This window comes from Sus scrofa, chromosome 2 (assembly GCF_054392235.1).
Source record: "Sus scrofa isolate SSC_HxYL_T2T_F1_AM1 chromosome 2, Sscrofa_HxYL_maternal_Yorkshire_Landrace_v2.0, whole genome shotgun sequence".
Lineage (NCBI taxonomy): Eukaryota > Metazoa > Chordata > Mammalia > Artiodactyla > Suidae > Sus > Sus scrofa.
The window spans coordinates 8,639,606-8,664,438 of record NC_139384.1 but is presented as its reverse complement, the minus strand read 5'-3'; the positions used below and the strand labels follow the sequence as shown (position 1 = coordinate 8,664,438).

Sequence of the window (24,833 nt, the reverse complement as noted above, 5' to 3'; positions counted from 1 at the left end):
GGCATATGGAGGTTCCCAGGCTAGGGGTCGAATCGGAGCTGCAGCCACTAGCCCATACCAGAGCCACAGCAACACAGGATCCGAGCCGCATCTGCAACCTACACCACAGCTCACGGCAACGCCGGATTGTTAACCCACTGAGCAAGGGCAGGGACCGAACCCGCAACCTCATGGTTCCTAGTCGGATTCGTTAACCACTGCGCCACGACGGGAACTCCAAAACTCTCATTTCAATATGTCAAACAGAAACAGACTCACAGATATAAAACACAAACTAATGGTTACTGAAGAGGAGGGGAAGTGGGGAGGGAGAAATTATGGGTATGGGATTAACAGATAAAACTATTGTGCATAGAATGGATAAGCAACAAGGATATATTTTATAACAGGGAATTATATCCATTATTTAGTAATAACCTGTAATGGAGTATAATCTGCAGAAATACATAATCAGTGTGCTATACATCAGAAACTCTTATAATATTGTAAATCAACAGTACTTCAAAAAAAATTAGAAATTGCCAGTATCAAGGAGCATGTGGAGAAGTTTAAATCCTTGTTCATTCATGATAAGAAAGTAAAGTGATGCAACAACTATGGAAAACAGTTTGCCATAACCTCAAAAATCTAAACATATAATTTCCATCTGAACCAGCAATTCTACTTCCAGTTATATATTCTAAGAACAGGAACTTAGATAGCCATCCATCAAATTTTATCACAGCATTATTGCAATATCCAAAGGAGACAGTCCAAGGATCCATAAACATATTAATGGATAAACAAAATATAGGATAGGATATTATTCATCCAGAACAATAGGATATTATTCACCCAGCAAAGAGAATGAAGTTCTGGTACATGGCACAACATGAGAGACCCTTGTAAAAATTATGCTAAATGAAATAAGCCAGGCATAAAAAGACTATTGTTATATTCATCCACTGGTATGAAATGTCTAGATTAGGCAAATTAATGGAGAAAGAAAGTAGTTGAGAGATAACAAAAGGATAAAAAGACAGGGGGAATGGGGAGTTATTGCTTAATTGTGATAGCATTTCTGTTTGGGTGGTGAAAACAGTTTAGAAGAAGACCATTGATGATAGTTGCATAGACGAATGTAATTAACCACTGAGTTGTGTATCTAAAAATGATGTAAATGACAAGTATCGTATCTACCTCACCATAGCAGAAACATTTCAATACATCTCCAACTATCATTGTGAATTCTGAATGGAGTTCTTTCAATTTTACTTCACGTATTTCAACCTTTTGTTAAGTAAATACGCATTTGACACTGTCAGCATTTTCATTTCTGGAAATGATTTTTATTTTGAAATTTATTTTGTTTTATGATAACACAAAGACCCCAGCTATCTTATTATTACTATTTGCATTGTGTATCTTTTTCCATCAATATACTTTCAACCTATAATATTTTAAATACTATTGCAGGCAGCAAAAAATTACCTTTCTTTTTATTAATGATTTTTATTTTTTCTATTGTAGCTGGTTCACAGTGTCCTGTCAATTTTCTATCGTACAGTAAGGTGACCCGGTCACACGTACACATATACATTCTTTTTCTCACATTATCCTCCATCATGCTCCATCCTAAGGGACTAGACGTAGTTCCCAGTGCTATAAAGCAGGATCTCAGTGCTTATTCATTCCAAAGGCAATAGTTTGCATCTATCAACCCCAAATTCCCAGTCCATCCCACTCCCTCCCCCGCCCCCTTGGCAACCACAAGTCTGTTCTCCACAGAAAAGAGACTCATGGACTTGGAGTATATCTCTTTTTTTTAACCCTTTCTGGTAATGTCTATCATTTGATAGAGATAGCAATTGGTTTATATGATTGTTGTTAAGATTTGTTCGTTCTACTTTCATATTTTATTTCCTACATTATTTTCTGGATGGTGATGATGATTATGAATATTTGTTGTCATTTTTTTCCCTGTGGTTGACATTTTCTGATTTTAGGGTGAATTATCAAATATTTTAAGAATTCTATTTTTTAAAATTTTTATTTCCCCAATACATTATTTTTTTTCTACCATACAGCATGTAACCCAATTACACATACATGCATACATTCTTTTTTCTCACATTATCATGCTCCATCATAAGTGACTAGACATAGTTCCCAGTGCTACACAGCAGGATCTCATTGCTAATCCATTCCAAAAGCAATAGTCTGTATCTATTAACTCAAGCTCCCAATCCATCCCACTCCCTGCCCCCTGAATTCTATTTTTAATATTGCAGAATTCCCAGTCCCAAACGGTCCATTTGGTTTTTTTATTACCATATATATAGATTAGCACATTCTGTATAGCCCAAGTTATCTCTCTTTTCTTTTTTTAAAAATTTTGCTCACACCCAAGGCACGTGGAAGTTCCCAGGCCAGGGACTGAATCCGCAATGCAGCTAGGGATCTAATCCACAACCACACCACAACAGGGACAATGCTGGATCCTTACCCACTGAGCCACCAGGGAAGTCCAGTGTCTCTTTTCTTGATATCTAAGGAAAGACAAAATTCCCTTTTCCTTGTTTGTCCTTCACGTCCTTTTCCATTTCATTCTCCCACTTACTTAATTCTTTCCTCTGAGAGCTCTATATAATGTCTTCTATCTGGGTTATGGTGCTCTTACATTGTGTTTTAGAAAAGTACATTGCTCAAGGCCTATAAATCCAGGTTCAACAAAGAGTGACTCGTACATAAACCTTCAACAACCTTGATGCATTGTCCACTGCTCTTTTGCATCAGTTTAACCTTAATCTGTCTGGCCCTAGAGACCCAAGGACACTTTCAGGTCTCTTGTGTTTTAGACACTGTATCTCGATGATGCTAAATACCTATACTAGTAGCATGGGTGCTGATGGTACATCACACTTTCCAGTTTCTTTCACCTGGTATCCCTTGGTGCCTCCTGGTGATTGGACAATGAACTTTTGGTATTGTTAATGTATTTTATAGACAAAGTGTGTTAATTTGAGGAGATTTCCGTTGCTAATTTAGCTCTTGTTCTTTCCAGCTTTCAGATACCAAGAATCACTTGGTAGAACATTCTTTAAATTTCGGAGTGTGCTTTCATTTTCTTAATTTTTTACCACATATCATCATTGCTGCATAATCTAACCAGTCTCTCTGTTTCTTAGGTTTGGGCGAAAGGTGATTCTCAGGTGGTGTTTGCTCCAGCTCGCCATCTCTGGGACCTGTGCAGCCTTTGCCCCCAACTTCCTCCTTTACTGCTCTCTACGCTTCTGGTCGGGTTGTTCTGCTGTGGTCCTTCTGTCAAATAACGGTATGATCAGTAAGTCAACACTTTCAATCTTCTCCATTTTCTAAGCCTTGAATTTGACTTTCAAATTTCACCCTTATCTGACATTAATAACCCAATGGGTTTTTTCAGTTCTAGAGTGGGTGAGGTCCCAGTCAAAAGCCATGGTATTAACAGTGATGCAATGTGCCCTTAGTCTGGGACAGATAATCCTGGGAGGACTGGCTTTTGTCTTTCGAGACTGGCGCACCCTGCAGCTGGTGGTGTCTGCACCTTTCTTTGTCTTCTTCTTCTCATCAAGGTATGGACTTCTCTCTTACTCGGTCTTAAGGGAACCTGGGATGAAAATGTGTGTTGAATTGGGATATACTGGTTTTCTTATTTCCTAGGATTCCCTTATTCCTTTCTTATTGTTTGGGCCTAAAACCTATATCTCTCATCTGTTCACTTTGTGCAATTTGATATTTGAGAAGTAGGAGAGGAAGTGATGATGAACTTTCTGCCAGAAAGTTCTAGGTATTTTATGCCATCTTTATTTATAAGCCTTACCCAGTACAGTGGTCGTAGAGTTACTATAACATTATTTTCATTAATGTGAAATATAAGCAATTTTTTTAAAAAAAGAAACATTTAATTATTTTGTTTTTTTAATTAATCTGGTTATGGTTAAATTTCCGTGATTTTCTATATTGTGGGTAAAATTGGATAAAGGAAGAGTTAGCAAATTTACTCATGTAGCTGAGTTCCAAAATAGCAGCAAAATTTCTCCATTAGTGAAAATGACCTGCATGACCTGCACATAGGGTGATTTCCAGTATGTGTTCAGGACTCCCTCTTCCCTTAAATAATTTTAACAAACATTTACTTATGGATAATTCCATTTTTACACTGAAAACCAGTCTAGGGAGAATCAACTTTAGTAATCACAGAGGGATGACTACAGATTTAATGCAGTGAGATGTGTTCAGAGAGGACAGTATAATCCATGTCAACTCATCTGCTGTCATTCTGTCCTTGTAATAACGCTACAAGGAAGATGTCACTATTGCCCCCATTTTATTGACGAGAAAAATGAGACAGAAGTAAAGAAGTAACTCACTTAATGTAGCTAGGTATCAACATCGCCGATAATGGCAAGGGTACTTGCAATATCTGTTGGGCTATAAGCTTACATAATTTGGGGCTTATAAAGAAGAATATATATTATCCATATATACAAAAGTCCAAAGTTGTTAGATCCCATGACAAGCTTTGGAAGGGAATTATGCACGTGAGGGTCTCTCCATCTTAAAGTTCATATGTTTTTGGAAAATCCCCTGGTGAGTAAGCAGAGAAGAAATTTGACTCTAAAGTCTGTGATCCTAGTTCCCTTCATGGCACAGCGGAAGCGAATCTGGCTAGGAACCATGAGGTTGTGGGTTCAATCCCTGGCCTCGCTCAGCGGGTTAAGGATCTGGCATTGCCGTGAGCTGTGGTATAGGTTGCAGACACAGCTTGGATCTGGTGTTGCTGTGGCTCTGGCGTAGGCTGGTGGCTTCAGCTCCGATTAGACCCCTAGCCTGGGAACCTCCATATGCCACCGTGGATGCAGTCCTAGAAAAAAAAAAAAAGACAAAAATTATAGGAGTTCCCGTCGTGGCGCAGTGGTTAACGAATCCGACTAGGAACCATGAGGTTGCGGGTTCGGTCCCTGCCCTTGCTCAGTGGGTTAACGATCTGGCGTTGCCGTGAACTGTGGTGTAGGTTGCAGACGCGGCTCGGATCCTGAGTTGCTGTGGCTCTGGCGTAGGCCGGTGGCTACAGCTCCGATTCAACCCCTAGCCTGGGAACCTCCATATGCCGCAGGAGCGGCCCAAGAAATAGCAACAACAACAACAACAAAACAACAACAAAAAAGACAAAAGACAAAAAAAAAATAAAAATAAAAAATAAAGTCTGTGATCCTTTGTTAAGTGGTACAACTTTTAGGTGTACTGCATAAAGTGATCATTCTCGTATTTTCCTAGTAATTGTATAATAGAACACGAGTTTCTATTTTTAACCCACCAAGGGAAGTGGTGGATATAAATGGAAGGCAGAAAGCAAAGCATATGTTTGTCAATAATCACAGGACAAATAAGCAAGAGAGAGCTGACTGCTCTTGTGTCCTTTTCTTTCATCAGGTGGCTGGTGGAATCTGCTCGGTGGCTGATTACCACCAATAAACCAGAGGAGGGCTTAAAGGAACTTAAAAAAGCTGCACGTAGAAATGGAAATAAATACGCTGAAGCCACCCTGAACATGGAGGTGAGCAAGAAAGGAAAGGAGGTTACTGGGTTGGAGGGAAGTCATAAATTGTCATCGGCCTTCTCCTTATTGAGACGGACAAGCTGCTTTTTTAACAAAGGCAGCTAGTGGAGAATACAGGCTCAGTTCCCTGGTCTTTCATGTCTATCTCTTAAAAAGAAGCTTTGTGCAACATGAAACTACTGCTGCCTCTAGCTCATTTCCTGAGCTGAATCTAGAGCCTAAGTTCTCCCATGGATGCGCCGCTCCCTTATAAGGCCTCATTTCAAAATATCAGTGTTACTGTCTTCTTTCTTGGAGTCTCCCTTAACTCCCTGCATCTTCCTTAATATCACGTTCACACCCGTGATTTCATGTGTGATATGTTACACCACAAAGAAAGAGAATCCATCATTCTTGTCTTATTGAGTGTCAATGCTCATCACCATACCTGACACTATGTTGGCAAATGATAAGTTTGCTGTTGTTGCAGGGTTTGCGAGCTGCCATGCAGGACCAGCTGGAGGGAGTACAGACCAATACTACTGTACTCGACTTGTTCCACACACCCAACCTGCGTAAAAGGATATGTCTCCTGTTCTTTGTGAGGTGGGCTTCATACAGTGCATGACAACATTCAAAGCGGGGGGACATGTGGAGTTCCCATCTTGGTTCAGTGGGTTATAAACCAGACAAGTATCTATGAGGATGCAGGTTTAACCCCTGGCCTCGCTCAGTAGGTTAAGGATCCCACATTGCTGTGGCTATGATGTAGGCTGGGAGCTGCAACCCTGATTTGACCCCTAGCCTGGGAAATTCTGTATGCCACAGGTATGGCCCTAAAAAGCAAACAAAAAACAAAACCAAAAAATGAAACAAAACAAAAACACAAAAGCAAAACCAAAAAACAAAAAAACAAACCCCACAAAACCCCCAAAGAGTGGGGACATGAATCTATATATGTTAAAGATTATAAAATGTTATTGGAGGGAGGCTGTAATTTGAAGATAAAAGATGAGAAAAACAAACCAAATAAGACTCACATAGAACTGATTAGACAATGAAGAGGTGGTGGGGTACTATCAGACTGTGGGTCTTTTCACTGGAGTTTGAGGCTAAGAACTTCCATCATTGCATAGATTTGGGCACTTAGTTTATTTTTTCTTTCAATTTTAATTGAAGCAAATTTTGCAAACAAAACAATAAAGAGTTCTTGAATATATGCAAATCAATGGATACATCAGTATGTAAAAAATGTAACCAACATCCAGATCAAGATAGAAAAGTTCTAATTCTCTAGGAGTTCCCCTCAACTATCCTATGCAAGAGTAACCAACACCACCCCTGCTTTACTCTATCCTTTCCTCACTGCCCTCTCCTGTGCCAAATAAAACTTAACAACTGTTCTGATATGCATTACTACAGATGAGCATTCCCCGATCTTGACGTTTACATAATGTAAATGATAAGAGGTTCTGTGACAGGCTCCCATTCCTCATGCACATTCATGAAGATTCATCCATTCTGTTGCATGTAACCGTAGGTTTTTCTCCTTCCTAGTGTTTTAGTTTCCATTACCTGAATACACTATAATCTCTTTATTTTTTTAATATTTATTTTTAATTTTTAATTAAAATTTTTAATTATGATTGATTTACAATGTTCTGTCAATTTCTGCTGTATAGTAAAGTGACCCAGTCATACATATATATATTCTTTTTCTCGCATTATCCTCCATCATGTTCTATCACAAGTGATTAGATATATAGTTCCTTGTACTACAGCAGGACCTCATTGCTTGTCCACTCCAAATGCAACAGCTTTCATCTACTAACCCCAGACTCCCAATCCATGCTATTTCCTCCCTCTCCTCTCTGGCAAACATGAGTCTGTCCCACAAATGATCTTTTCTGTTTTGTAGATAGATCATTTGTGCCATATTTTAGACTCCACATATAAGCGATATTATATGGTGTCTTTATATCTCTTTCCATCTTACTTCATTCAGTATGAGAGTCTCTAGTTCGATCCATGTTGCTGCAAATAGCATTATTTTGTCCTTTTTATGGCTGAGTAGTATTCCATTGTATATATGTAGCACATCTTTCTAATCCATTCATCTGTCAATGGACATTTAGGTTGTTTCCATATCTTGGCTATTATGAATAGGGCTGTGATGAACATACGGGTGCATATATCTTTTCCAATGAAAGTTTTGTCCAGATGTATACTGAGGAGTGGGATTGATGGGTCAAGTGGTAGTTCTATATTTAGTTTTCTGAGGAATCTCCATACTGTTTTTCATAGTGGTTGTACCAATTTACATTCCCACCAACAATGTAGGAGGGTTCCCTTTTCTTCACATCCTCTCCAGCATTTATTATTTGTTGACTTGCTAACGATGGCCACTCTAACTGGTGTGAGGTATACCTCATTGTAGTTTTGTTTGCATCTCTCTAATAATTAGTGATGTTGAACATTTTTTCACATGCCTTCTGGCAATCTGTATGTCTTCTTTGGAAAAATGTCTATTTAGGTCTTCTGCCCATTTTTCAATTGGGTTGTTTGTTTTTTTGTTGTTGTTGAGTTATATGAGTTTGTATATTTTGGAGATTAAACCTTTGTCAGTTAAGTCATTTGCAAAAATTTTCTCCCACTATGTGGGTGGTCTTTTCATTTTTTAAGTGGTTTTCCTTTGCTGTGCAGAAGATTTTGAGTTTAATTAGGTCCCATTGGTTTATTTGTGTCTTTATTGTCTTTATTATAGGTGGCAGATCAAATGAGATGTTGCTGTGTCAAAGAACGTTCTGCCTAGGTTTTCCTCTAGGAGATTTATAGTATATGGCCTTACGTTTAGGCCTTTAATCTGTTTTGAGTTTATTTTTGTGTATGGTGTTAGAAAATGTTCTAATTTCATTCTCTTAAATGAAGTTGTCCAGTTTTTCCAGCACCATTTATTGAAGAGACTATCTTTCCTCCACTGTATGTTCTTACATCCTTTGTCATAGATTAGTTGATGATAGGTGTTTGGGTTTATTGCTGGGCTTTCTATCCTGTTCTATTGATTAATATTTCTGTTTTTGTGCCAGTACCATACTGTTTTGATGAGTGTAGCTTTATAGTAGAGTCTGAAGTCAGGGAGCCTGTTTCCTCCAGTTTCATTTTTTCTTTTCAATATTCCTTTGGCTATTCAAGGTCTTTAGTGTTTCCATACAAATTTTAAAATATTTTGTTCTAGTTCTGTGAAGAATGTCATTGGGAATTTGCTAGGGATTGCATTGAATTTGTAGATTGCCATTAGTAACTTGACAGATATTGGGTTGAATTGTAGATTGCCTTGGGTAGTAGCATCATTTTTTACTATATTGATTCTTCCAATTCAAGAGCATGGTATGTTTTTCCATCTATTTGTGTCTTTGATTTCTTTCATCAATGTCTTATAGTTTTCAGAGTACAAGCCTTTGTCTCTTTATGTACATTTATTCCTAGGTATTTTATTATTTCGATGCAGTGGTAAATGGGATTGTTTCCCTAATTTCTCTTTTTGATCTTTCATTGTTTGTATATAGAAATACAATTGATTTCTGTGTACTAATTTTGTATCCTGCTATTTTACCAAATTCACTGATGAGCTCTAATAGTTTCCTGGTAGTATCTTCAGGGTTTTCTAGGTATAGTGTCATGTCATCTGAAAACAGGGATAGTTTTACTTCTTCTTTCCCAATTTGGATTCCTTTTATTTCTTTTTCTTCTCTGATTGCTGTGGCTAGGACTTCCAAGACTATGTTGAATAACATTGGTGAAATATGACATCCTCACATAGAGAATTCCATACAAAATAAAGCCCAGAAGAAATAAGGCAAGACACATACTAATCAAACTGACAAAAATTAAGTTCAAAGAAAAAAATATTAAGAGCCACAAGGGAAAATCAACAAATCACACATAAAGGAAATTCCCATAAGGATAACAGCTGATCTCTCAGCAGAAACCCTACAATCCAGAAAGGGGTAGCAAAATATATTTCAGGTGATGAAGAGGAAGAATCTAGAACCAAGATTACTCTACTCAGCAAAGTTTTCATTCAGATTTGATGGCAACAAACACAGACAAGCAAAAGCTAAGAGAATTCAGCACCTCCAAACCAGCTCTACACCAATTACTAAAAGAACTTCTCTAAGCAGAAAAGGAAAAGCCACAATTAGAAATAAGAATATTAAAAAATAACCTCTTTAAATAGTTCATTGTTGTTGAACTTTTATTACTTTCCAATTTGAATACGACTTATTTGTATGTTAGGACAAGGGCTTCTGTGAAAATCACTTTCAATATGTCTCAGCAGATATAGGTACTTCCAGTGGTTGAGTCATGGGAAGAAATTTTAAATACATTTCTGAATTTTTAAAAACTTACACATGGAGATGGGATTAAGATAGCAGAATAGAAGGACTGGAGCTCAACTTCTCTCCTAAAAACAACAAAATTCACAACTAAAGGCTGACCAATCTTCAACCAAATGGACTGGAAACCTTCAAAAAGATATCCTACTCCAGAAGACAAAGAGAAGACCACATCAAGAGGTAGGAGGGGCAATTACACGATATAACCAACCCCATACCTCCCAGGTGGGAAGCCCCACAGACTGGGAAAAAAACTGCTTCACAGAGACTAACCTACAGGAGTGAGAGTTCTGAGCTCCACATCAAAATCCCATGTGTGGGGATCTTGCACTGGGAGAAAGAGGCCCTGGAGCATCTGGCATGTTAGGAGCTCTGGCATGTTAGGAGCTCCACGAGACTGGGGGAAATGGAGAAACCATTCTTAAAAGGCGCACACAGACTTTCACGTGCGCTGGGTCCCAGGGCAAAGCAAAGTCTCCATAGGAATCTGTGTCAAACCTGACTGCAGTTCTTGGAGGACCTCCTGGGAAAACAGGGGTGCATGTGGCTTGTTGTGGGGGAAGGACATTGGAAGCAAAGCTCTCGGGAATATTCAGCAGCATGTCTTTCTCTGGAGGTGGCCATCTTTGGAAAATCTGGCCCCACCCATCAGTGCTGGGAAGCCCCAGGGCAAACAACAATCCTGGTGTGATTAACACCCCACTTACAGCAATGGACAGATCATCCAGCCAGAAAATCAATAAGGAAACATGGGCCCTGAATAAAGCATTAGACCAGATGGACTTAATAGATATCTATAGGACATTCCATCCCAAAGCAGCAGAATATACATTCTTTTCAAGTGCACATGGAACATTCTCTAAAATTGATCACATCCTGGGCTACAAATTAAGCCTTGGTAACTTTAAGAAAATCGAAATCATATCAAGCATCTTTTCTGACCACAATGCTATACAACTGGAAATCAACAACAAGAAAAAAACTACAAAAACACAAACAAGTGGAGACTAAACAACATGCTACTAAACAACCAATGGATCACTGAAGAAATCAAAGAGGAAATTAAAAAATACCTAGAAGCAAATGACAACAAAGATACGACACTCCAAAACCTATGGGATGCAGCAAAAGCTGTTCTAAGAGGAAAGTTTATAGCAATACAAGCCCACCTCAGGAAACAAGAAAAAGCTCAAAGAAACACGCTAACTTTACATCTAAAGCAGCTTGAGAGAGAAGAACAGACAAGACCTAAAGTCAGTAGAAGGAAAGAAATCATAAAGATCAGAGCGGAAATCAATGAAATAGAAATGAAGAAAACCGTAGAAAAGATCAATGAAAAAAAAACTGGTTCTTTGAAAAGATCAATAAAATTGATAAACCCTTAGCCAGACTTTTCAAGAAAAAAAGAGAGAAGACTCAAATCAATAAAATTAGAAATGAAAAAGGAGAAGTAACAACAGACATCACAGAAATACAAAGGATCATAAGAGACTACTATATGCAACTATATGCCAATAAAATGGAAAACCTAGAAGAAATGGACAAATTCTTAGAAAAGTATTACCTTCCAAGACTAAACCAAGATGAAACAGAAAAGATGAATGGACCAGTCACAAGAACTGAAATTGAAACTGTGATTAAAAACTTCCAACAAACAAAAGTCCAGGACCAGATGGCTTCACAGGCGAATTCTATCAAACATTTAGAGAAGAGCTAACACCTTTCCTTCTGAAACTATTTCAAAAAATTGCAGAGGAAGGGAATACTCCCAGACTCATTTTATGAGGCCACCATCACCCTGCTACCAAAACCAGACAAAGATACCACAAAAAAAGGAAAAAGCTACAGGCCAATTTCACTGATGAACATTGATGCAAAAATCCTCAACAAAATACTAGTAAACCGCATCCAACAATACATTAAAAGGATTGTACATCATGATCAAGTGGGATTTATCCCAGGGTTGCAAGTGTTCTTCAATATCCGCAAATCAGTCAGTGTGATACACCATATTAACAAACTGAAGAATAAAAACCGTATGATCCTCTCAATGGACGCAGAAAAACCTTTGACAAAATCCAACACCCATTTCTGATAAAAACCCTTCAGAAAGTGGGCATAGTGGGAACCCACCTCAACATGATAAAGGCCATATATGACAAACCCACAGCCAACATCATTCTCAGTGGTGAAAAGCTGAAAGAATTCCTGCTGAGATCAGGAACAAAACAAGGATGTCCACTCTCACCACTACTATTCAACATAGTTTTGGACGTCCTAGCCACAGCAATCAGAGAAGTAAAAGACATAAAAGGAGTCTAAACTGAAAAAGAAGAAGTAAAACTATCACTATGTGCAGATGACATGATACTATACCTAGAGAATCCTAAAGACTCTACCAGAAAACTGTTAGAGCTCATCCATGAATTTGGCAAAGTCGCAGGATACAAAATTAATACACAGAAATCAACAGCATTTCTATATACTAACAATGAAAGATCAGAAGGAGAAATTAGGGAAGCAATCCGGTTTACCATCGCATCCAAAAGAATAAAACACCTAGGAGTAAACCTACCTAAAGAGACAAAAGACCTGTACTCTTAAAACTATAAGACACTGATCAAAGAAATCAAAGATGACACAAATAGATGGAAAGATATCCCATGCTGTTGGATTGGAAGAGTTAATATTATCAAAATGACTCTACTACCCAAGGCAATCTGCAGATTCAATGCAATCCCCATCAAATTACCAAGGACATTTTTCACAGAACTTGAAAAAAATATTTTAAAGTTTGTTTGGAAGCATGAAAGACCCAGAATAGCCAAAGCCATCCTGAAAAAGAAAAATGGAGCTGGAGGAATCAGGTTCCCTGACTTCAGACTCTATTACAAAGCAACAGTCATCAAAACCATATGGTACTGGCACAAAGACAGAAATATAGATCAGTGGAAGTGGATAGAAAGCCCAGAATTAAACCCACACACCTACAGTCAACTCATCTATGACAAAGGAGGCAAGAATATACAATGCAGAAAAGACAGCACCTTCAATAAGTGGTTCTGGAAAAACTGGACAGCCACATGGAAAAGAATGAAATTAGAACACTCCCTAACACCATACACAAAAATAAACTCAAAATGGATTAAAGACCTAGATATAAGACCAGACACTGTAAAACTCTTAGAGGAAAACATAGGCCAAACACTCTCTGACATAAATGACAGCAACATCTTCTCAGATCCACCTCTCAGAGTAATGACAGTAAAAACAAAAATAAACAAATGGGACTTAATTAAACTTAAAAGTTTCTGCACAGCAAAGGAAATCTTAAACAAAATGAAAAGACAACCCACAGAATGGGAGAAAATCTTTGCAGATGAATTGACTGACAAGGGATTAATCTCCAAAATTTATAAACACCTTCTGCAGCTCAATACCAAAAATCAAACAACCCCATCAAACAATGGGCAAAAGATCTAAACAGACAGTTCTCCAAAGAAGATATATGGCTGGCCAAAAAAACACATGAAAAGATGTTCAACATCCCTCATTATTAGAGAAATGCAAATCAAAACCACTATGAGGTACCACCTTACACCAGCCAGAATGGCCATCATCCAAAAGTCTACAAACAGTAGTGCTGGAGAGGGTGTGGAGAAAAAGGAACCCTAGTACGCTGTTGGTCGGATTGTAAACTGGTGAAACCACTGTGGAAAACAGTATGGAGAGGCCTCAGAAAACTCAAAATAGAACTACCGTTTGATCCAGCAATCCCACTCCTGGGCATCTATCCAGAGAAAACCATGACTCGAAAAGACACATGTACTCCGATGTTCATTGCAGCACTATTTGCAATAGCTAAGACATGGAAACAACCTAAATGTCCATCGACAGAGGAGTGGATCAAGAAGATGTGGTACATATACACAATGGAATATTACTCAGCCATTAAAATGAACGAAATAATGGCTTTTCTAGCAACATGGATGGACTTCATGCTAAGTGAAGTCAGCCAAACAATGAGACACCAACATCAAATGCTTTCACTGACATGTGGAATCTGAAAAAAGGACAGAATGAACTTCTTTGCAGAACAGATACTGACTCAACAGACTTTGAAAAACTTATGGTTTCCAAAGGAGACAGTTTGGGGGGTGGGGGGATGTGCTGGAGTTGTGGGATGGAAAGCCTATAAAATTGGATTGTGATGATCATTGTACAACTATAAATGTAATAAATTCATTGAGTAATAAAAAAAAATCTCAAAAAAAAAAACTTACACGTGTACACAAAAAGCACCCAGGGCAATATAGACCCAACTGCCAAACTTGAGAGAGCAACTATTGAATTGTACAATTTACATCTTCCTAGGCATATTCTAGTAGAATGTTTTGGCATTTAACTGCATTGCACTTTTCCACCTTTTCCATATCCATTAGGACACAGACTTTCTGAATCCTACATAATCAGAGTAGAAGGAAAAGATCAAGAGAGGTTTTTCATGTAATTACTCTCTCTGGGTGTAGTAGATCATTAAAGTGGACTCCTTCTCTTTAAACACCTTTTGTCTAAAACGTAGATCCCCAAGGGAATGTTTGATTCCATTTCAGATAGTGCAGTTGGTGAATGTTTGCTTTCCTGAGTTCTTATGCTTTCTCTTAGCCCTAAGAAGTCAGATATAAAATTTAAACTTCACAGATTTGTATCAGACCTCAGGATACTATGCTTCCAGGTCAAGGGAAGTCTCTTTGCAGCTTTGACCACTAGTTGACAAAAAGGCAATTCTTCACAGTATTGGAGAGGGAAGACTCACAGCATACAGACAAGCTGCAAAAAGAAATTCTCTAAATTCCAAGTTTTAATCCTTTTCTATTCAATTTCAACATACCATCCAGTTTGCTATTTGGAACAGGTATGTTTTCCTGTCACCACCAAATCTACACTTAGGGACTTGGACAAAAGCATGACAGAAAGAGCACTGGTTTCATATATTGCCATTTAATTATTATGGTAATTTTATCACCTAAAATTGAATAATTATACAAATAAGGTTGAGGCTTTATTTTTTAACATTGGTCATTGGTTGTGCCCATCAGCATAATCATCAACCACAGCACCTGAGCTCTAAATGTTATGGCTTGTGTCTTTCTCTTTTGTTCATACAGATTTGCCATTTCAATACCATTTTATAGCATCCTTACCAATTTGCAGTACTTTGGGAGCAATATTTTCCTGTTCCAGGTAATCTTTGGAGCTCTCACTGCCTCAGCCAGGTATTGTGCACTTCTAGTTATGAATCATATGGATCATCGACGAACCCAGATGCTTTTCTTATCCCTGGTGGGACTTTCTATTTTGGTCAACACGTTTGTGCCCCAAGGTGAGAGAAGACTGGACTTTGGGGAGAGGGAAATATCTTTTCCCATCCTTCAGGGATTATGTTAGTCATGCTTGTCTGAAGTCAGGAGTAAAGACAGGTCCTAATCAAAGGCTGGCATTATCTCAAGCCAATCTGAGATTTTATGAGAAATTCTGCTAACAAATTGTTGAGAAATGAGCCAAGTGTCAGCAAGGGGCAATTCAGGCTTATGTTTATATTCATCCCATCATGAAAGTGTCTGGAGACTAGTCCCATTTATTCTAGACAGTTTCTCTAGGACTGCACTTGTTCAATTGTCCTTTTGCCAATTTACTCTTTTAATAACAAGCATGGAGAGGTTATATCTTATAATTATACCCCAGGTGAGGACACAATATGGTCAACCCCTCCACCACCCATTTGAGTTCTTCATGACCAGCTTTGATGACTGATCTACTTCCCCATCTCTACAGAGCCACATGTGAGTGTGCAGTTAAGTCACCATGACTACAGATCTGGCTTGTTGGTGTCTTCCAGGAAGTAAAAGAAAATCCCCATATTTCAAGTGGCAAAGTACAGGGGAAACAGGCAATTAAGCAGATTAAAATCCTTGTCCATTCCCTGTTAGATTACTTCGTAAATTAATGGAATGATGATATGTAATGAGTAGGAGAAACTTGGTGGGCACTGGGCTTTCCCATCTCCCAATGCAGGAATATGCTTTACAGCATTACAGACTGGGGGACTCTCCTTCTCAGAGTATCATTAATAATGCAAGCTTACAATATACATTTCTTTCCAATATGGGAAAGCTGCAATTAAATTGCTTTTTATACTGTTCAGAAAACTGATTCCCTGAAACTTTTTGAGCAGTTCCCAAATTTTGACTTTTTTTTTTTTCTGAATAGAAGTTTCCATTCTTGGTTCTTTATGTCTAAAATTGATCTGGATCTAGCTTTTCTACTAACAGAGTAGTCCTATCTTTTTATTAGTCTTTTGTGCCATACTCACCCTATGGCAATGCTGTGTCTTCACTAGATTGATTCATACATTTAGGTTTACCCGAGACTTTCCTAATTTTTTCAGTGAAAGTCCCACATTGCAAAAACCTCCTAATTTCCAGAAAAACCAGAGTGACTTGTCACTTTAAATTATGTAGTTTAACTGTGACGTGCTCAAGGTTTGAGCTGAGCCTTAGACTCAGTATTTGTCCACCTGAGAATCTTACCTTCTACAATAAGGATATTGCAAGCACTGGACAGAATAAGTAAAAGCAAATCTCTGCCAGACTCATCTTTTTATTATTATTATTATATATATATTTTTTTATTTTCCCACTGTACAGCAAGGGGGTCAGGTTATCCTTACATGTATACATTACAATTACATTTTTCAGACTTGTCTTTTTTTCATCTCTGGAAAATCTCAGATATGCAGAGAGATTTGCTTTAATAATGCAGTTAATTTTGTGTACTTTTTACCACCCAGGTTGATAATTGTACTGTTCATCGACTACTCCAGTCTCTGCCACTGTAAACATTTCTACCGTGTATTTCAAACATACAAATAACCTGTAGGAGTTTTCCCCTGACTAAATTTGGTAGATGCTCATTCTTTCAACTCAGATTTCTTAATCTTACTTGTCTTTCTGCCTTCAGAAATGCAGACCCTGCGTGTGACTTTGGCAAGTGTGGGAATTAGCTTCGTTGCTGCCTCTGCCACTAGCTTTTCTGTCCAGTTGGTTGAACTCGTCCCAACTATTGTCAGGTATATGAGTTTATGGATGCTCTCCCAGGGCCCCAAATGGGACTTTCTAATTCATGCTTATACCAGATATAAGCACAGTAAGATCATTTAACTATAAAGGAATCATTTTTCAGTGATTAGGACTTTCACCCCTGTGCCGTCCTAAGCATACGTCAATGCATCCCCTCATTAACCTTTTGGACCACTTGTCAGGATAAGTGCTGTGTGTAACATTCCATGTAAAATGATGATAATGGGTCCTAACACACCTTGACCTTAACAAAGACAGCTAGAAAAATTACAGAGAAAATCTGCAAAAACAAGTGTTTTTCATCAAACTCACGTATTTAGTAATTATGTCTTATTGTCTTCCATAATCAGATCAAAATTACAGATGATAAGTTACATGTGCATATTTTTACTGAATTATAATGTATTGTCCTTTAACTCTCAGGGCAAAAGCTTTGGGAGTAGATAATGTGGCTTCCAGATGTGGGGCAACATTGGCTCCCCTCTTGATGACCGTAGCGGTGTATCTACCCACCTTGCCCTGGATCATCTATGCAGTAAGTCCCATCCTTGGTGGTCTTGTCGTCTTCTTCCTACCTGAAACCAGAAATTTGCCTCTGCTGGACACCATCCAAGATGTGGAAAATGAGTGAGTAAACCTTCTATCCATCCCCTGGTGGGGACTGTGTGGTTTGGATCTTTGGGTGAGAAAGATGCAGCCCCCATTGGGTCCCTCAGATCCCTGGACGGCTGAGCCTTGCCTGGGATGCTTCCATCCTGGGCCATTGCCTTTCATGAGTGGCAAGGTCATTTCTACCCATTGTGAGTTCTAGTCCAGGCTGCAGAGAGCCCCTCTGCCCTGTTCTCATGGGTAGTTTTAGTGCTGAAGAGACAATAACTAGCTCTGTTGTGAGGGCGCATCCTACCTGCGCTCATGATGGTATTTCATGATTGTCAATCCATAAGAGCCTGAGATATAAAAGGACAAGAAATGAGATGGCCAGGGAAGTAATAATGTTAGGGGGATCATGTACATATTCTTTTTGAAGAGATAATAAAGAGATAAGTCTGATGTATGAGCCTGTGAGATTCAGGCAATTTTGCTGCCACACAGTCATGGAAAGATTGAGGGTAGGGGTGAGAAGAAACTAATAAAAGATATTTTAAAATGAGGGAAAATATTAGAGATCTAGAACTTCCATAATAAAGTGAATGACTGGATGACTGGAACAACAGAAATTTATTGTCTCACAGTTCTGGAGCCTGGACGTCTGAGTTCAAGTTGTTGACAGGGCCATTCCCCCTCTGACAGCTGTAGGGAAGGATCTGTTCCAGGTCTCTTCTGGTTTCTGGTAGTTTCCTAGCTTGCGGCAGCATAACTCCAATCGCCACATAGCATCTCCCTGGCATGCCTCTGTGTCCAAATATTCCCTTTCTGTAAGGACACCAGTCACATTGGATTATTAGAGGCCCATTCTATTCCAGTAAGACCTTATCTTAATTATGTCTGCAATACCACTGTTTCCAAATATGGCAGCTTCACATTCTGAGATACTGAGATTTAAGATTTTTGAAGGGACAAAATTTAATGCATAAAAAATGGGGTTGCGTTTTCCATTCACCCCTTGACTTTCCAAAGTGGTCACTGGCCAGAGGTCTAAAGCCACCAAGTGCAAATAACAACTTTCCAACTGCCTTTTTGGGTCTGCTAGGTCAGCACAGCCTTTTCCAGCATGAGTGTCCATCCCTCATGGATTTTAATGGATTGTAAAAAGCTGGTGATTTGAGGAACGTTTTGTACTTGTACAGCATTCAAACTTACTTTTGTTTTTTCTGCTTTTTAAATATTTGTTTGTTTTGGTAATGGGTTCGTTGACTCATTGTTGCTGTTTTGTTTTTCCAGCACAAAATTCTCAAGAAAAATAAATGAAAAAGATTCCTACGTAAAAGTGACAAAACTTTAAGGAGATTTTGTGAGCTGACTGGCAAGGAAAAGAAAAACATGAAGGAAAAAACTTTTTCCTTTATATCCACAAACTAGGAAGAAAATATATTGTAAAATGGAATCTCATTTATAATTATTCCATCAATTTGCAATTGAACATGTAATTCGTGGGAACATGTAATTCCAAGAACAGTCCAATATTTGGAGGATGTTGTTGGAAAAGTTTTGAATTTATCAATACATTATTACTAGACAAAATAATTCAGCAACAAAGGAACTCCTTTCAACTAGGATGTGGCTGACTGATGTATGAAGCAGCAGAAATAAATGAAAAAAAAAATCAGAGCAATGTAGCATATGCAACTGGAATTAAAAAGAAATCCAGACGCAAACATCAACAAACTTACTACATGATGCTTTCGACATCATGAATCACCAGCAAATGAAATATTATGCGATATTTGCAATCCATTTATTGAAATGATAACAATGATGACCTTGAAATGGTGCAATTTTAAATGATTATTACTTTCCCTTTGCAATTTTCCCTCTTCATATCTTCAGCAATTAGCATATGTAATTTAAAATATTATAAAGACATCAAAATTACAGGGCAAATAACAAGATAAGCAATTGCAACATATATACATTTAATAAAAATCTCTGCAAAATAAAATTATATGCTGTGTCATGATTAATTAATATAGGAAAAGCTTTTCAAATATAGTAGTAAGTGAAGACAAACCCAGTATGAGATATAAGTTTTCATTTTAAAAACAGCAGTTTTAAGTGTGCTAATATTTCTCATTGTGGATTAGGGCATACTGTAATGAGCATTCATAACTGTGAAAATATGCCTTTAAAAATAATTTTTAAAAAGCCAAACATGCTATAGGTTGCTGTAAAACTATTGGTATTTTACTAGAGTTCAGTTTTTGGTTCTGCAAACACTTGTGCATGTATAACTTATAATGGACTTTGCTTGTTTCCATGGTTACTGAGATTAAAAAACAAACATAGAATCAGAAGGGTAGGTGGTCCCCAAATGAAGTTTGGCTGTCACAGTGTAATTTTCTACAAGTCCACGTGATTTTAACATGGACACTCATGTGTCTCTAAGTTGGCAGGATTCCAGAATTATTTCAGGTCCATATGCCTCAAAGTCTCTTAATCTGAGGTATCAGGATTCTAGCATCAAAGCCAAAATTATGGGTTAGAGTTCAAAGAGCAGGTTTTCACTTTTCCATTAAAAAAGATTACTTGGTCTCCGGATGCGCACCATTTGGCTACGTCTTCTAAGAAGTTCTCCAAAGCTTTGTGCGTCTCCCAATAGATTTTGTCAAATATATTGAGATGAACATATGTTTCTTCCTATTTTTTTCCTGTTTAAGTGGTTTACACTGATACATTTGAAAGTGTTAAACTAACCTTTCACTAGGATGAGCCTACTTATTCAGGATATAGTAACCTTAAACAAAACATATCTTTTATTTAATTTACTAAAATTTTAGTGATGTCTCGCATCATGTTAATGAGAGTTATTGGCTTCTGGATTGCTTTTCTTCTACCTTCATCTTCTCTTGGTGTCAGAATAACACTACCCGTGTAGAATGTGTGTTCCCTAGGCTGGGGCTGAGGGTCAGTGCGTTCTAGCTACAGAAAGTGAGGCGGCTGCACTGCCATCAGATACATGGGCTGCCTCGCTGGTAGTTTTCTCTACAACCTCTCTGTTCCAGATCCAGAGGTCCAGTACTAAACTGTGGTGTGGAGTGAGTGGAGCCAACGCGTTCACCCTGTTCAGGTTGGGGACGGCAGTGAGGAGGTAGCTGCCAGTGTAAAGCTCTCTCCATCCTGACTATAGGAGCCAGCATGTATGTTCTCCTTGCAAGTAGTGCCAGGGACCCATTATCTTCCCATTATCTGTCCTGGCAGTTCTCCCAGCAACCAAGAGGGCTTGTCTCATCCATGCAGGACTCCTAGTTTGAGATATGTAAGCTGGGACGCAACCTGCTAGCTCCTCAGGGTACGTGTCTGCCCTTGCAGAAGTTCTCTTATTTTAAGATCCTTCTCCAGGGCAGGGGTCCTGACTCTACATGTTTTCTTCTGTCCTACTCTATTACGTGGAAGTCTTTCTTACAGCTTTGTTTGTATAGGAGTTCTTCTGACCATTTCTAGTTAGTATTCTGTGGGAACTGCTGCGCGTATTGATGTATTTTTCAGGTGCTTGTGGAGATAGGTGAGCTCCATGTCCTCTTGCTTCACCATTTTGATCCCTCCCCGCTGCATAACAATCTTTAAATGACAGTTCTTAAATATTATAAAACAGATTACTAGATGCCAAAGGTAGGAAAGAGGATGATGGGAGCAAGTGGAGGTGATATGTTTATAACAGTACAGTAAGAGGGATACCTGTGGAGAGGAAACTCTTTAGTATATTGATGGTGGTGAAGGACACACAAAACTACACATGTATACACCACGACCAGGTGGGGTTCATCCCAGGTTCACAAGGATGGTTCGACATATGCAAATCAATCAGCATCATACACCACATTAACAAAAAAAAGTCAAAAATCATATGATCATCTCAATAGATGCAGAAAAAGCATTTGACAAAGTCCAACATCCATTCATGATCAAGACCCTCGCCAAAGTGGGTATAGAAGGAACATTCCTGAACATAATCAAAGCCACTTATGATAAACCCACAGCAAATATAATACTCAATGGGGAAAAACTGAAAGCCTTCTCACTTAAATCTGGAACAAGACAGGGATGCCCACTCTCACCACTGCTCTTCAACATAGTTTTGGAAGTCCTAGCCACAGCAATTAGACAAACAAAAGAAATAAAAGGCATCCATATAGGAAGAGAAGCGATAAAACTGTCACTGTATGCAGATGACATGATTCTATACCTAGAAAACCCTAAGGACTCAACCCCAAAACTCCTTGAACTGATTAATAAATTCAGCAAAGTAGCAGGATATAAGATTAACATTCAGAAGTCAGTTGCATTTCTGTATACCAGCAATGAAATATTAGAAAAGGAATACAAAAATATAATACCTTTTAAAATTGCACCTCACAAAATCAAATCCTCGGAATACACCTGACCAAGGAGATAAAGGACCTATATGCCGAGAACTATAAAACTTTAATCAAAGAAATCAAAGAAGATGTAAAGAAATGGAAAGATATTCCATGTTCCTGGATTGGAAAAATCAATATTGTGAAAATGGCCATACTACCCAAAGCAATCTACAGATTCAATGCAATCCCTATCAAATTACCCATGACATTTTTCACAGAACTAGAACAAACAATCCAAATATTTATATGGAACAACAAAAGACCCAGAATCGCCAAAGCAATCCTGAGAAACAAAAACCAAGCAGGAGGCATAACTCTCCCAGACTTCAAGAAATACTACAAAGCCACAGTCATCAAAACAGTGTGGTACTGGTATCAAAATAGACAGACAGACCAATGAAACAGAATAGAGAACCCGGAAATAAACCCTGACACCTATGGTCAATTCATCTTTGACAAGAGAGGCAAGAACATAAAATGGGAAAAAGAAAGTCTATTCAGCAAACATTGCTGGGAAACCTGGACAGCTGCATGCAAAGCAATGAAACTAGAACACACCCTCACACCATGCACAAAAATAAACTCCAAATGGCTGAAAGACTTAAATATATGACAGGACACCATCAAACTCCTAGAAGAAAACATAGGCAAAACACTCTGACATCAACCTCATGAATATTTTCTCAGGTCAGTCTCCCAAAGCAATAGAAATTAGAGCAAAAATAAACCCATGGGACCTCATCAAACTGAAAAGCTTTTGCACAGCAAAGGAAACCAAAAAGAAAACAAAAAGACAATTTACAGAATGGGAGAAAACAGTTTCAAATGATGCAACCGACAAGGGCTTAATCTCTAGAATATATAAACAACTTATACAACCCAACAGCAAAAAAGCCAACAATCAATGGAAAAATGGCCAAAAGACCTGAATAGACATTTCTCCAAAGAAGATAAACAGATAGCCAACAAACACATGAAAAAATGCTCAACATCGCTGATTATAAGAGAAATGCAAATCAAAACTACCATGAGATACCACCTCACACCAGTCAGAATGGCCATCATTAATAAATCCACAAATAACAAGTGCTGGAGGGGCTGTGGAGAAAAGGAAACCCTCCTGCACTGCTGGTGGGAATGTAAACTGGTACAGCCACTATGGAGAACAGTTTGGAGATACCTTAGAAATCTATACATAGAACTTCCATATGACCCCGCAACACCACTCTTGGGCATCTATCCGGACAAAATTCTACGTAAAAGAGACACGTGCACCCGCATGTTCATTGCAGCACTATTTGCAATAGCCAGGACATGGAAACAACCCAAATGTCCATCAACGATGATTGGATTCGGAAGATGTGGTATATATACACAATGGAATACTACTCAGCCATAAAAAAGAATGATATAATGCCATTTGCAGCAACATGGATGGAACTAAAGAATCTCATACTGAGTGAAATGAGCCAGAAAGACAAAGACAAATACCATATGATATCACTTATAACTGGAATCTAATATCCAGCACAAATGAACATCTCCTCAGAAAAGAAAATCATGGACTTGGAGAAGAGACTTGTGGCTGCCTGATGGGAGGGGGAGGGAGTGGGAGGGATCGGGAGCTTTGGCTTATCAGACACAACCTAGAATAGATTTACAAGGAGATCCTGCTGAATAGCATTGAGAACTTTGTCTAGATACTCATGTTGCAACAGAAGAAAGGGTGGGGAAAAAATGTAATTGTAACGTATACATGTAAGGATAACTTGATCCCCTTGCTGTACAGTGGGAAAATAAAAAAAACAAAAACAAAAACAAAACTACACGTGATAAAAACATATGACACTAAGTGGAATCACACACACAAGTACAGGTAAAACTAACAGAAAAATTTGAATAAGATCTGTAGATTGCATCCCTATCAATATCTTAGTTGTGATTATGATACTCTAATTTTACAAATATTACTCTTGAGAGTAACTGGGTGAAGTGCACTCAGTTGCTCATATTTTTCTTGCTACTGCATGTGCATCTTCAATATTATCTGTAAACAATTTCAATTAAAAGTATAAAGGATTAGAAATCTATAGTATGTAAACTGTAAGTATAAGAAAACGGAATTGGTTATATCAATATGAATAAATACATACTGGAAATAAAAGAGATTATTAGAGATAAATAGATCAGGTTCATCTTGATAAAATGATCAATTCATCAGGCTTCTGAACAGAAGCACATAAAAAATCCTTAAATATATTCTGTAAATGAAGAAATAAACCTGAGAAAATACACCCTTATGTGAGCTTACCACTGCCTTTCTCCAGTATCTTTGTTGGAAGAAATGTAAAATTATTGTGAGTTCCTGGTGTGATTGCAACTGAAGCTCAATATCAGTTGCTAAAATATAGTAATTGCACAAAATTCCACTTTGCTTCAATTAAAAACAAAGGATTGTATGCTGTTGATTATTGTAGTTCAAAATCAGTATAAACAAGAAAAACACTTACTTTTGGCTCTTTCTACAGCAAAATTGTAAAGCATTTACTTCAGTGTCTCTCAAATTCCTTTTTCTGGAAATAAACTTGAGACTTGCAGCAGGCATATTTTAGATTATTCAGAGACTACGTACATACCAAAGTCCAAGGTTGATTTTACTAAATCACTGAGGACAAGAATGTTAAGTGAGTAAACCTTTAAACACATTTAATGATCATCAGATAGA

General features: G+C 38.1%; 1 protein-coding gene and 1 long non-coding RNA gene across 6 annotated transcripts in view; one reads left to right on the top strand and one right to left on the bottom strand.

The window, feature by feature from the left end:
* The window catches only part of LOC100737802 (solute carrier family 22 member 10-like), a 32,628-nt gene extending 12,936 nt beyond the window's left edge, over positions 1-19,692 (top strand). For 2 of the 4 annotated variants that reach the window (XM_085010889.1, XM_085010890.1), the window contains exons 3-10: positions 3,168-3,313; positions 3,422-3,590; positions 5,452-5,575; positions 6,048-6,163; positions 15,123-15,337; positions 16,975-17,083; positions 17,517-17,720; positions 18,975-19,692. In XM_085010889.1, the coding sequence (XP_084867015.1) occupies positions 3,168-3,313; positions 3,422-3,590; positions 5,452-5,575; positions 6,048-6,163; positions 15,123-15,337; positions 16,975-17,083; positions 17,517-17,720; positions 18,975-19,035 (1,144 nt within the window). In that variant the 3' untranslated portion in view covers positions 19,036-19,692. Of the gene's footprint in view, positions 1-3,167; positions 3,323-3,421; positions 3,591-5,451; positions 5,576-6,047; positions 6,164-15,122; positions 15,338-15,699; positions 15,798-16,974; positions 17,084-17,516; positions 17,721-18,974 lie in introns of all 4 variants that reach the window. The other 2 variants (XR_014836889.1, XM_085010888.1) reach the window with 2 other exon arrangements.
* On the bottom strand, positions 16,599-24,775 carry LOC110259243 (uncharacterized). Of its 2 annotated transcripts, XR_014836898.1 has the most exons (3): positions 24,619-24,738; positions 18,324-18,506; positions 16,599-17,668 (listed from the first exon to the last, which is right to left on the bottom strand). It is a non-coding gene; the product is annotated as an uncharacterized LOC110259243 (long non-coding RNA). The 2 variants fall into 2 exon arrangements; XR_002341450.2 differs by lacking the exon at positions 16,599-17,668 and having other exon boundaries at positions 18,293-18,506; positions 24,619-24,775.
* Positions 24,776-24,833: the final 58 nt, after the last annotated feature.